This window comes from Nannobrachium achirus, assembly GCF_963921795.1.
Source record: "Nannobrachium achirus genome assembly, chromosome: 6".
NCBI classification, from domain to species: Eukaryota; Metazoa; Chordata; class Actinopteri; order Myctophiformes; family Myctophidae; genus Nannobrachium; species Nannobrachium achirus.
Window position 1 is genome coordinate 32,043,027 of NC_137815.1, and position 15,047 is coordinate 32,058,073.

At 42.2% G+C, this 15,047-nt stretch overlaps 1 protein-coding gene across 1 annotated transcript in view; it reads right to left on the reverse strand.

The window, feature by feature from the left end:
* Nucleotides 1–15,047, reverse strand: part of LOC308286475 (receptor-type tyrosine-protein phosphatase gamma-like) — a 187,532-nt gene that overhangs the window by 43,780 nt on the left and 128,705 nt on the right. Inside the window, exons 8-9 of the mRNA XM_080727510.1 lie at nt 13,017–13,209; nt 2,888–3,072 (exon numbers count right to left, since the gene is read on the reverse strand). Coding sequence (XP_080583636.1) covers nt 2,888–3,072; nt 13,017–13,209 — 378 coding nt within the window. The remainder of the gene's footprint in view (nt 1–2,887; nt 3,073–13,016; nt 13,210–15,047) is intronic.

Here is a 15,047-nt window from a genome sequence, read left to right on the forward strand (position 1 = left end):
TCTCCAAACACAGACATCAAATGTAACTCAATATCATAAACGTCACATACCTAAAATCTCAGGGGTGGTTGTTGTGTTTATTTTTGGAACACAGTTCTTATATGACTCGATTTTAGATTCGCCTATGGCAGTGGTTCTCAAAACCAGTGGTCCGGGGACCATCAGTGGTCCTTGAGGGGTTCCAGGTGGTCCCCAGCTAATGTAAATGACAGAGAGTTGATAACCAAATGGACCCTTATACATCTTTAACTCTTGAGAGCGTAATATGAGACCAAATGGACCCTAATAACTGGTTATTATTGTTAAACATCTGCATTACTTAATTTACAAGAAGTCTACACAATTAGATATATGTAGAAGAATTGTTATGTTGGTCAATGTTTGCCTGTTATCTCTCCTATGGTACCAACGTCAATACAGCATGGAATTGTGGACCAAATCTTATCCAATGATAAAATGATAAAACAGTCTTGGGACTGAGGCCAGGGGCTAAATTAGACCTTATTCCACATAGGTTTTCAGATCAAAAGGGCCCTGTACTTTTGTGAGGGGGGCCCATAGATTAGGAGATTAGAGACCTCTAATATATTGGAAATGACTAAATACATATAATATCCTATGAATTTATATATAGATACTATGAGTGGTGGCTATTTTTATTTATTGAAAACAAAATGAATTAAAAAAAGATCCCTCGCCACTGTCGCCAGTAAGGAGGGCCCTTGGGTTTATAAAACTCATCAACCCATTATAATTATTATATTATAATTACACTACTGACTGAGGCTCAAATGACGAATAAATAATGAACCTTGGTATGAAAAGGGTTGTAAATCACTGGCCTAGGGGAATTCCAATACAAAGAATACATAATCCAGGGGTGGCGGGACTGTGGGAGTGACGTCAGGACCGTAAGCAACGTATTGGTGTGGTCTCCAATTCCACGGCACACTTGACTTTTGCCTCGAGGCAAAGGACCGTTTGAGTAGCTCTGATCTAACCCATTTAGAACGGGTATCATTATTTTATGCTTTAACTATTGAAAAATAGCAGATATACAAGCTCACAGCGCGGCACTCGAGCTTGTAGATCTGCTATTTTTGAAGAATCGTGAAAATTAGAATTTTGACCCGATTCTATAAGTGTCTTTTGAATCCTTCTAAGATTTATTTGAAAAACCTGTGTTTCTATGTCAGCAATCTGGCCGGCCATCGTCAAAGAAAAGCTCCTTTTCACTTAACTGGAGCTCAGTTAGTCTGTTCTTGCGAGACTACTATGTCAGTGGTTCTCAAACCTTTTCATGTGAAGGACCCCTAAAATGATATTTATTTGGCCACGGACCCGCATCTCAAAATATCTAGTTCCAGGGACCCCCCAGAAGCAAAATTTGAGTTACAAACGTTGCTTTGAAAATACATATATTCAAAGATTTGCACACATTTTCACGACTTTTTCAAAAATAGCAGATATACAAGCTCGCAGCGCGGCACTCGGTGCCGCGCTGTGAGCTTGTATATCTGCTATTTTTCAATAGTTAAAGCATTCAATAATTCTAGGCCTAAATGGGCTAAACTACCTCATCTTTCCTGTATTTCACTCCACTTGTCTGTCTGTATACACGACAGGATTGTCAGCATTGATCTGCACATCTGAAAAAAAGCACTCTCTTAGCTGCTGCATCACGTCGAGCCAAACCCAGCGGGCATTCCGGTCTCCCTCTTCCACTTTCCCCTCCAGATATCCAGAGTTTTTCCTTTCACTTTGATTCCGCCTAGTGTTTGGCCCGTTGTTTGAAAGCATTTCACCACACGGCTGTGCAAAAGACAGACTGTTAGCCTCTGTGTTTGATGCCGCTCGCAGACCGCGGTGAGTGGCAGCAGCGAGTGGCAGCAGCGAGCGGCAGGCGGTCGAAGCGCTGTCTGCTTGCAGCTGCCTTTCAACTAGGAAACACTGGAGTATTGGCAGCAGTACTAAAATCAGGAATATAATAATGTGAAATGATGGGTTGTACCGTTTTTAGATCTTTATGGCAATATTTTAACTGTCCAAAGCAAGCGGGCAGTGGTGTAAAGTAAGTACAATTTCCAATACTTTTACTACCACTCCACTACGTCTCGGATCCAAATATTGTACTGTTACTCCACTACAGTTAATTGAAAAAGTCACTAGTTACTTTGTAGATTTTGATTATTATTATAAAACCTACATTAACCACTTCAGCCCTAAATACATTTCGACCATTTGAAAATAGCCAATCTACAAGCTCACCTGAGTGTTTCTACATTGCAGAATGGATACTGTTACTGTCATGTAAAACATTCGAGTACTTTTTCCATCACTGACATCTTACTACGTCTTATGTGGTGTCTCAGCATGTGTGCAAAGTGGTCTATAGCGGTCAGCTGATATATTCCCATGTGATGGTGGTATGATGAGAGACAAGGCGTGAATGCCTCTCGGGTATCAGAGGAAATCATCACGGTACCGTAGTTCAGTGGTTCTCAAACTTTTCAGGCCGCGACCCCCAAAATAATAATATTTTAACTGGGGACCCCCCACCCTGATGGGCACTAAGAGTTGAGGCATTACATTTTGTATATAAGACGGTTGCGAGGCCTTGTAAGCATGTAGATCTGCTATATTTTCACCATTTCTGCCTCTAATATTTGACAATTTGACCAATGTTTAATTAGAGGTATTAAAAAGTCCTCAAATTGTCACTTTAAAAATGTGTAGATACCCTCTTTACACTTAAACCTTAAGTTGCCTTGTTTACTGTTGAGTGAGAAAACAATGTTGCACATTAAGTTGATCAGCTTGGGACCCCCCCAAAATAATTTGGGGACCCCCCACAGGTTGAGAACCACTGCCGTAGCGGACATCTTACCATGCTCTGGTCTCCCGTCTTGACGAAGGTCTTCTCGTTGGCCACATCGCTCTTCACCCAGCTGTAGGACACCATGTAGCCGCTGATGGGCGGGTGGTAGACGGCGCGCGGCCGCTCCCAGCTCACCATCAACGAGGTCCGGTTCAGCGGCTGGATCTTCATGTTCACCGGGGCGCTGCTGCACACTGGGAACACACAGCAGAGCAGCTTTTCATCCTCCATTCTTTTTTTTTACTAAAGTAAAAGTATCAATACAGCAATGTAGACTATGTTACGAGTAAGAGTAGAAAAGTATTGCCATCAAAATGTTTGAAAATAGCAAGCTCACGACGCGTTGCGATGCGACACATTGTGAGCTTGTAGATCAGCTATTTTCAAACAGCCTGGGTAAAAATAGGGTTAAATTGGTTTATGTATTGTATGTTTTATAATATTATAATAATTTATATCTGCAAAGTAACTAGTTACTAAAGTTTTCAAATAATTGTAGTGGAGTAAAAGTACAATATTTGGATCTGAGATGTAGTGGAGTAGAACGTGGAAATATTCAAGTAAAGTACAAACGTAAAATCAGCCATTACAACGCCATCAATGCACCGTGAAAATATTTTAATAAAATCTTATGATATTTAGTTGACTAAAACTAGACTAACACTAAAACATTTCAGATGACTAAAATATGACTAAAACTAAACCAAATTGTATTCACGGTCAGGAAGGGAGACAGAAATGAACATAAATGTGACCATTAAGGGAGAAATAGTGTTTTTTAACACAGAAAAACACAGACAAGACAAGGTGAAAGTGCCTGCCCGGGAGGAACGCTGTCAACACTCAGATCCCAGCAGCTACAGTACAGTACAGTATGTGCGGTCACGGCTAAGGAATCAAAACATTGCGGGTAGTGTGTTCAGGTTTGTGAGCGCCTGATTGATTGCGCGTGCCTCTTCGATCGTACTCGCTATACTGTGAACAGAGTGGACGGAGGTAGCCTACGGAGAAGTGAGAATGCCTTGTTATTCTGTGCTGCCAACATGCTCAGCTGTTGTCACTGTAATAAAGAAAACACAACTTCCAACAGGAACGGAAGAATATCCACCTCCGTCCACCTCTCCTGTCCCATGTCCAGACGGGGGTCAAACAGGACTTCTACAGGGCAGGGAGAGTAACTCTAGTCTGGGCTGTGTGTTGTATTAGGGGCTTAAGCCATTTAGGCCTAGAATTATTGAATGCTTTAACCAGTGAAAAATAGCGGATATACAAGCTCACAGCGCGGCACCGAGTGCCGCGCTGCGAGCTTGTAGATCTGCTATTTTCGAAAAAGTCGTGAAAATGTGTGTAAATCTTTGAATATATGTATTTTCAAAGCGAACGTTTGTAACTCAAATTTTGCTTCTGGGTGGTCCCTGGAACTAGATATTTTGAAATGGGGGTCCGTGGCCAAATAAATATCATTTTGGGGGTCCTTCACATGAAAAAGGTTGAGAACCACTGACATAGTAGTCTCTCAAGAACAGACTAACTGAGCTCCCGTTAAGTGAAGGACCTTTTCTTTGACGATGGCTATATAGCCAGATTGCCGACATAGAAACATAGGTTTTTCAAAAAACCTTAGAAGGATTCAAAAGACACTTATAGAATCGGGTCAAAATTCTAATTTTCACGATTTTTAAAAAATAGCAGATCTACAAGCTCGCAGCGCGGCACTCGGTGCCGCGCTGTGAGCTTGTATATCTGCTATTTTTCAATAGTTAAAGCATAAAGTAATGATACACAATAATGTGTACCCGTTCTGAATGGGTTTTAATGCTAGCGTACCACAGAGAGCTCCCTTGGAATTCCAAACAAGCATTATCAATAGCCTACAGTACATGTGGTAGCAGATAACACTGCCTCATAAGCCGCTGTTTGTCCTGCTTAAGAGTGCAATCGATGGTTGTGGTGATGTGAGGACAGGGGTCTGTCACTGAACCTCAAGGTGGCAGTGTAGGCTGTAGTATGGATGTTTACTAAAGGATCTGCCAATAAAGAGCCAATGGAAAAGGATTCTTTCTGCAGCAGCATGTCAAGGCAACGGCAGCACTGATGTAGCAGCCAGACATTACACACCCACACACAAAGCTCCCCTTTACAACATGACTTTCTAAGGGGTAGACATGTCAATGACTGCTGCCATGCAAATTATATACATACCTGTACATACACACATTACATTACATATCGCCGATGTCGGACAAAAACCGCGTACAGTAGCGGGTTTCATCCTTTTTTCACATCAAGGTCCATTATTTCTAATGCATTTGAGCCACGGACCAGCATTTGATGAGATTTAGCCTCCTTTCATTTTACGCTCTCAAGAGGGTCCATTTGGTTACCAACTCTGCATCATTTAGCCGGGGACCACCTGGAACCCCGCTAAGGACCACTGGTGGTAGGATATTTCCGCTCCCAACCGGATCAGAAACCGGGAAATGCTACTGATCCTAGGCTAAACTAACTAAAATCCCAGTAGAATTGTATTGTATTTTGTTTTATTTAGAGTAGCCACATTTGTTATTCTTTTACCATCTATTTCTCCCTAGTTTAGTTGTTATGCCAATTGATTCCTCCCAACACAGATTTATGTGTCGTCACCGTGCATTGTATCCTACTGGTTCACCTCCCGGTGAGGAGACCCCACCGGGAGGACGTAGAGCCAACATCAATTAGGGCTGTCACAATTATTACATAATCGTCTAATCGTGATTATTTGACATTATCGCAATTATTTTGTCATAATCGTCATAATCGTGAATGTTGAAAAATGACAGAAATAGTGGAAATAGCAGATCTACAAGCTCACAACGCGTCGCATCGCGACGCGTTGTGAGCTTGTAGATCGGCTATTTCCACTATCAAAGTTATTTTTTAAGTAGTAAGTTGTCAAATATGTCAGTAATTTCTTTGTGTATTTAGGTTATGTTTCATATCTACCATGTACAACTTCAAAGCCTAAAAGCCAAACAGAAATGTAATTATCAACGACAAAAACACAATTAAATGGTTAATCGTCAATTATTTGAGTGACAATTAATCGTCATGTAAAATGTCATAACGTGACAGCCCTAACATCAATACAAGGTAATACATCAATACGTCAACAAGAATACATCGAGTGCATAGAAATAGTAATCTAAGAAAAACTGTAGGTAGAGAAAGCACCTATTCATTTGAGGGTAGGCAAGTGCTACAGTAAATGCTATGGGCCAAGCTGGAGTCTGAAGAGGTGAGTCTTCAGACCACGGCAGAGGCTAGGGAGTGAGTCAGCCGTTCTACTGTTAAGTGGGACTGTGAGTTTATTCCACAGTTTGGGAGCAAGGAGGGCGAAGAGTCTAGGACGAGTGGATCGTTGTCCTGGGGTTTTTAGCGAGGGTTCTGTCAGCATCCCTGTGTTAGCTGCCCCTTAGACTCCCCCCTTTGTTCTACTAAAAGACTATGACTAAAGCTAAATAAAACATCCCTGTCAAAATCAACACTGGTGGTGGGGGATGAGGGGAGAAACGGCGAGGGAGACGAGCAGAAAAGAACGACCGTCAGCGCGGAGGCAAGGTGTTGATAAGGTGTGACAGGTGTGTGAGGCGCAGCATGGCTCAATGGATGTCCTTTGTCAGCTTCGATAACTCCAGAGTCATTTACTTGCAAAGCCGTAGGCGTTATAATTTTCACACCCGCCATCATCGTTATCATCACCGCTGTTGTTGTTGTCACCGTCATTTAGCAGCACACTATCCGCGCCAACAGATACATCAAAAATCTGCTCACAGCGGGCGGAAAAAAGACAGGTTTGAAGCTTGTGCTATACGTTCACATTTTGTGCTGTTCCAACAGATTTTTAAATGCATTATTAAAGTGGCACGACGGGATAGGTTTCCTCCCGTCTTCTTCAGAAGACGACCTCAGTCAGTGCATTAGAATCACTAGTAGCAGTCTTTATGCCCAGTGGTGGACAAAGTACTCAACTAACTTAAGTAAAAGTATGAATACTGCAGTGTAGAAATGCTCTGTTACAAATAAAGTCGGGAATTAAAAATGTACTTGAGTTAAAGTACAATAGTATTTGCATCAAAAAGTAAAAAGTAAAGTAAAAGTACTAAATGTTTTGAAAATAGCAGATCTAAAAGTTCACACTAGCCCCGTATACATGACAGCCTCATTCCAATCTGATCTAAATAAACCCGATTGAAGGTATTGGATCAAGTGTTTACATGGGGTGAGATCAATCCGATCTGGTGTTTACATGTGCCCACTTTTAAATCGTTTTGTGATTGCATTTCCCTGTATCTAATAATAGTAATAATAATGGAGCCTAATGCAAATGCACAGCCCCACCAAAGTGAGAAAAAAAAGCTGCAATGCTCTTTTAATTAGATTATTGGGGATGTGCGTTGTTCTGTATACATGTAGGCAGTGGTGTAAAATAACTAAGTAGCCTACATTTACTTAAAATTTTGAGGTATTTGTACTTTACTTGAGTATTTCCAATTTCCAATGCTTTTACTTCTACTCCACTACATCTGGGATCCAAATATTGTACTTTTACTCCACTACATTTATTTGAAAACTAGTTCAGTTACTTTGCAGATATAAATGATAAATAATATTATAAAACATACATAAAACACTTTAGCCCTACTTTTTACCATGGCTATTTGAAAATAGCCGATCTACAAGCTCAAAACGCGTTGCATCGCGGTGCGTCGTGAGCTTGTAGATCTGCTATTTTCAAACATTTTGTACTTTTACTTTTGGTACTTTAAGTACATTTTGATGCCAATACTTTCGCACTTTTACTCAAGTACATTCTGAATTCTGGACTTTTACTTGTAATGGAGTAGTTCTGCGTTGCAGAATTGATACCTTTACTCAAGTTGAAAAATGTAGTAGACTACTTTTTCCACCACTGCATGTAGCTATCATTATTATAATCATCATCACGTCACAATCCATATTTGCGCCCGACGGCCCATAGAACATAATAGGCTTCATGGACAAGTGCATTCACGATAATAAACATTTTAAAATCGACTCTTATATCCCCTTAACCCAGTCCCCTTTAAATATTATTTATCTGATGAAGGATATGTCTAATAGCATAAAGGATATTTTGCTGGTGGTGTCTTAGGTTATTTATGATCGCAAGAAGACAATTAGTTAGTGGTCAGGTCAATCTGACCTGGTAAAAGACGCACAGGACTCGACAGGAGGATAGATGAACGGGACAGGGTAGCGTCCAGTTGCGCTAGATTATTTCTCTTTGTCTCTCACACTCACACACCACACGTACAGTAGGCCTACAGGTCCATTTAGTGAGTTTGCGCTCGTGAAGTTTTTGGGTCGGTGTGTTAACCTCTCTCTCTCCCCTCTGTCTCTGTCGCGCTCATCAGCAATATGCTTCACGTGCTTTGCTGAAAGAACATGTCACATTCTAATCGGGTTAGGTGTATACATGGAAGGATTTTCCTTTTGATTGGGTCGTAAAAAAGTCTAAACCACCCCTCTGCATCCGATCAGAATCTAAATCGTGTTGGTTTTGATCGGGTTTATTTAGGTGTATACATGCAGAATTAGATCGGGTTTATCTAAAATCTTGTTTTTAATACGATTAGAACGTGCATGTAAACGGGGCTACTGTGTCGCATCACAATGTGTTATGAGCTTGTAGATCAGCTATTTTTTTTCATAGAAACATTTTAAATAGGATAATTAAGGGGGTTATGCATGTTTTGTAATAATATTCTAAATATAAAAAGTAACTAGTAACTAAAGTTTTCAAATAATTGTAGTGGAGTAAAAGTACAATATTTGCCTAGAGATGTAGAGTATAGTATAGAAATTGGAAATACTACAGCAAAGTAAAAGTACCCCAAAATTGGGGTACACTGTACTTGAGTGAATGCACTTAGTTACTTTCCACCACTCCTGAATAGTCATAGTGAAACAAATTAACTGGTAGTATTATTACCCACGTACGCATTAGACAATACAGTATGTTCCCATCTTCAGTGGCTAACAACGAATTTACATTTGAAACGTATAACAAACTTCAGTTGCATTCCCTGCCTCAGCAGATGGTTCAAATTGAAAGTGAGTTAGCCCATAGCTCCTACGGTCTCGTATGGAATGCTTGCTCGGAAATTGTTTCAGAGTAAAAAGAAAAAAAAAGAAAAGAAGAATTCAGAAATAGGCGAATATTATACTTCCCACAAATATCGTCATTAAGTCAGTTTCTGTACAGTAAATCTGCTTCCGCAAACTTAAATTCTTCCAAGTACGCCTAAGTTAATCTATCTCGAGGTACAGAATAACTTACTTCATGTGAATTCACGTACTTAAAGTACCAAAAGTAGAAAGTACTCATTGTGCAGAATGTGCCATTTCAAAATTGCAGATCTACAAGCACACAATTGTTGAGCTTGTCGATCGGCTATTTTCAACTGACCAAAATGTATATGTGTTGCAATAATAATCAAAATCTAATAAGTAACTAAAGTGCTCAAATAAATGTAGTGGAGTAAAAGTAGAATATTTGGATCCGAAATGTAGTGGCTTAGAAGTAAAAGTACAGAAAATTGGAAATATTCCAGAAAAGTAAAAGTACCTAAAAATTGTATTGTAACTGTACTGTAAGTACAGTACATACCTTAAGTAAATCTACTTAGTTACTTTACACCACTGTGGGTAGTTTCTCCTGAAGTGCCCAGATAGTATTCTCTGATTCAAGTTCTCCCTGTTGAGCACCAAAACGAGCCCCATTACTGCCTGAAGCGCACTGGACTTCTCTTCACAACACATCATATCGGCACGTGGTGTGCGCTTATTATGATATGCGCACACAGGGATGACACAGGGATGCTGACAGAACCCTCGCTAAAAACCCCAGGGCAAAAATCCACTCGTCCGAGACAGTTTGCCCTCCTGGCCCCAAAGTTGTGGAATAAACTCCCTGTCGCACTTAGAACAACGGACTCACTCGCTAGCTTTCGCCGTGGACTGAAGACTCACCTTTTCAGACTCCACCTAAACCCTTAGCACAACTGAAACACTCAATGACCATACATGAAGCTAGTTAGCATTTGTTTTTAGGTTTTTTAGAACCTTTTTCTCTTGACTGATTATATTGTTTTCTAGATAGACATTCATTTGCATTTGTTATATTGTTGTTGATGTACTGACATATAATCTTGTTTATTATTGTGAAGTTTTTATCTGCTTATTGTAAGTCGCTTTGGATTAAAAGCGCCTAAACAGTAAACTGTAAACTGTATTATCGGCTATTTTCACCGAAAACATTTGGTATATAGGGGGAAAAGCTGAGCGGACCCAACATACAGCCCTGGGGGGGGGGGGGAACCCTGGGTTAATGAAGTATTACACAGATTAAGTGGTAAATGGACACGACATAGGGCCTACTTTACTTTCACTGGTTGTCTTTGAGCGGATGCCATTTTGGCCCTCGTTTGGTATTCTGGCTCCATCGGTGCGGGTTGCAGCGCCTGGCTTTGCCAGGGCACCACGGGAGCTCCGGCCGAGACAGACTGTGCCGAGAAATGAAAGAAAACTGCTGCTGCTTTAAAACATGGTGCTGGTTGATGTCTCTGACGGGGAGAATTGATTTGGAATGCTTGTGATGAAGTTATAGAGCGATCTGACGGAGCCAGATCAGCAATCATCATTAATACCGCACGGCTAAAATAGACCCGTACAAATTAAGTTGTGAAATTGCTTTTGTGGCATTATGTCGGCGGTAGGCAGAACGAGTGTTTTAGACCAACGTCCGTCTATATTATTCTCCACTTATGCTCTCTCTCTCTCTCTCTCTCACTTGCTCACGCACACGCACAAGCACAGGGCCGTCACACCAAATTCTGGGCTCTGGGTACAAGGCCCCCCATGAATGTTAACGATTCAAAAATAGCAGATATAGAAGCTCACAGTGTGGCACCGAGTGCCGCGCTGCGTGCTTGTAGATCTGCTATTTTTGAAAAATTGTGAAAATGTGTGCAAGAAACCAATGTTTCCATGTCAGTGGTGCTCAAACTTTTTCATGTCAAGGACCCCCAAAATGAAAAATGTATTTGGCCACGGACCCCCATCTCAAAATATTTAGTTCCAGGGACCCCCCAGAAGCAAAATTTGATACATATACACATATAAATACATATATTCAAAGATTTGCACACATTTTCACAAATGCACACTAGCAGATCTACAAGCGTGCCGCGCTGTGAGCTTGTATATCTGCTATTTTTCAATAGCTAAAGTTACTAGGGCCCCTCCACCTTGGGCCCTAGTAACTCAGTCCCACTTTCCCCCCCTTGTGACGCCCCTGCACACACACACACACACACACACACACACACACACACACACACACACACACACACACACACACACACACACACACACACACACACACACACACACACACACACACACACACACACACACACTTTTCTCCTCTTACATTTATATGAATCATTTTTTTATGTGAGCCACCAGGAGTAGAAAAGGGTCCATCTCGCATTCAGCTGAGACATCTGCGGTATAGCACGCAATCATTTTAATGGTTGCCATGGTTGTGCCGCGTAATTATTCATTGTAACGCAGTAAATGAAGAAGTCCGTGGATGGCGAGAGAGAGAGAGAGAGAGAGAGAGAGGTACTGCTTAACAATGTATTCTATTGTTCCAGCCGACGCGGCCGTCGGTTTGTGATGTTGGGAGAAATCATTGGCCATTAGGAAAGCATAACCATCACTTTTGAAAGAAAGAGTACAGATCGCTGTGGAATACGGCAGGTTCATTCTCTCCTCCAAGTCAATTATAAATCAACCTTTGTTTCCAGGGTCTGTCTGGGGCCTCTATTCTTCTCCGAGGTTCCGTTGTGCAATTTTATGTGTCTTCTCAGAATGTATTATGCCGTGTCACCTCGAGAGGAAGCAAGCAACAGAGGTGCTTTTGCCAGCTACAGCTTAAGTTCCATTTATAATCTGATCGCAAGACGGCGTCACTTGCCAAAAAGAACCGCTTGTCAAGCTGTTGGGTTGAAGATCTGTTCTTACTGGCAAGTGACACTGTCTTATGATGGGAGTATAAATTAACTACTTAAAGCCTATATTCAGTAATGTAATGCTAATGTAACCAAGACTGACGGGTGGGGGGGTCCCCAGTTCAAATATGATTATCTCGAGGGGTTGTGGCCTGAAACGTTTGGGAACCCTTGCCCTAGGTGTCTGTAGGTGGACCCCTCTGTTACCTCTACACCGGTGGCGTTCAACCTCTTACATTTATATGTACGTGACGTTGGTGCAGCGGTTAGTGCATATGCCCTTCGTGCGGAAGGTGAGTGGTTCAAACCCTGCCTAAGCCGACGTCAGCAAGGGAGAGAAGATGACAGCCAGCCCCATGGCCTCCCCTAAGTAACAAGGAATCTTGTGAAATTAAATGTCGTCAACCAATCATCAAGGACGATGATACACGAAAGAAGAACATACCAACACACAAAGCAAGACGTAGGAACGGTTAGCACCTCAACAATAATTTAACTCCCTTAGGTACGGGTCCATTTGGTTTCATTTTACGCTTTCAAGAGTTAAAGATCTATAAGGATCGATTGGGTTACCAACTCTCCCCGGAGCACTGGTTGAGAACCACCGCTCTACAGCATCTCTCCACCGAAATAGGACTCATGTGGTTGATATGTGACCCGGCGATGACAGACATGTTAAGCCCGTATCAGAGTGTACGGTGGAGACCTATCCACCGCAAATTTGAGGTGGAAAGCATTCCACCTCAAGTCAGAAAATAAGTGCAGGCCATCATAGTCACGGCCCACGGTGAAGTCCTTCACCCTGTCTAGACCGGTTCAGGTCGACCAATCAGTGAACGGGGTGTAGAGCCTGTCTGTCATCTCTCTGTAAAAACAGAGAGATGTGTTGGGACTCACGGTGGAAAGCTCTCCACCGTGAGGAATGTTGTAACGTTGTAGTTTCATGACTCAAAAAGACTCGAAAAGACTACACCGCGGTGTAAAGCCTTCCACCGCGGACCCGACTATGATACGGGCTTTACACAACAGAGCTTATGTCTTACCTCTGGATGCCTCTGTGCCGTGGGGACTCCTCAGGAAGTCAGCCACGTCCTTCTGCCAGGCGTCCTTCACAGCGGACTTGAAGACCGCCCTGCTGCCCAGCTCCTGCGCCGGGCGGTAGTTGTTCCTCAGGTATTCCACAGACTTGACGTGGTCCTGCTGCTCCGTGGTGAAGATGGAATAGAACGCCTCCAGCTGGAAACCAGGGGGGAGAACGCACAAAGGGAACGCTTATTGTGTTGGTTATTTTACAGCAGGGTTCCCCAATAGGTGGCCCGCGGGCCATTTGTAGCCCACGGGGGGCTGCTGTCTGGCCCACACCAACCGCAGTAATAATGGTGGTATAAGAGCAGCAACAACACTAGTATATCGTCGTTGTCGGGTGGAAATCGTCGTTGTCGGGTGGAAATCCCGTATCTCCAAATTTGTACGTTCTCAAATCATACAAGGCCGTCGCACAAAAGTAGTCAAAACAGCAGATCTACAAGCACACAACGCCTCACACTGCGAGGCGTTGTGTCTGAACACCGCGTTTGTGTCTGAACACCGCGTTTTCGATAGATCATACATGTACCGTATACTGGTTCACAAGTTGAGTACGAAAAATTTGAAAAGGGTTGCTGCCATTTGTTTCAAAAAGCTTTATACCCAGTATATACGACTACGCAATGTGACATAGCTCTGTTTACACAATGCTGTACCCCCTCCAACTGTATTACGTTCCCCATTTTCAACTGTTTTTTATCATATTTTGACACTTGCTTTGGTAATGCAAACGTACGTTTTCTAATTCCATAAAAGCTCCTTTGAATTGAATTGAGTGAGCTTGTAGATCCATTATGACAACATAATGCATGCAGACATCTTGCATTTTGATTGATTGATTGAATACTTCATTAGCAGTTCGCATAGGAAAAGCACAAGACAGTACAGTTCAGATACAAGGTCTGCTAATAGGATTTAAACCCAAGAAAGCACTAATGGCTTACATTGGGGTCCTTTGTAGCAGCTGAGAGCAGACCACGTGCACAAAGATGTACTGTCAGGCACCCAGAGGGGAGAGAACCTTAAACAGTGTTCTTGCTTCACACAGCAAAGGGTGTAACTTTTCAACGGGGCAAATCTGTGGCTATCGATCGCATTGAGTGATCTCCTGCAGCGCGTCTGTAATGACTTGCACGTTACAGATGGGATCAGCTGAAGCACAGATCAGCTGAAGCACAGTGCATGGTTTGGCATACATTATCTCCCCAACAGCAATCCCCCCCCCCCCCCCCCAACAACCAGCTGGGAGGAAACTGTGTCGTACAGTGAATAGGTGAGTGCTGCTGCAATAGCTCATTTGCAGAGCAATTCGACAGACAGTAAATCATTGAGGGATACAATTCACCTCAAAATACATTTGCATCTGTCGTTTGAAACAATCTCGGACGGTCAAAGCAATCAGCATCTCTCGACAGGAGGAAACGCATCCACTTATCGTACATAAAGGCCGGCCTCTCTTTGTGGACGGAGGCAGTTTAAACCCATTTAGAACGGGTACACATTATTTTGTATCATTATTTTATGCTTTAACTATTGAAAAATAGCAGATATACAAGCTCACAGCGCGGCACCGAGTGCCGCGCTGCGAGCTTGTAGATCTGCTATTTTTGAAAAATCGTGAAAATTTGAATTTGGACCCGATTCTATAAAGTGTCTTTTGAATCCTTCTAAGATTTTTTGAAAAACCCATATTTCTATGTCAGCTATCTGGCCAGCCATCGTCAAAGAAAAGGTCCTTTTCACTTAACTCGTTCCCTGCCAATTAAAAATGCCCCTCGAGTGGCACTAGTGCCAGAAGCCTCCATAGACTCCCATGTAATTTATTGTGCACAGATCATGCACGCCCATGCACAGATCATGCACCATGTTTGTGCAGGCTGTTCACAGCTTTCAAACAAAAAAAAAAATTTGGAAATCCGTTCAGGCATTCATGATTTATCAGCCATAATGTTTTCTTCAGATGTAAACAAAAATGGCTGCCATGTTTG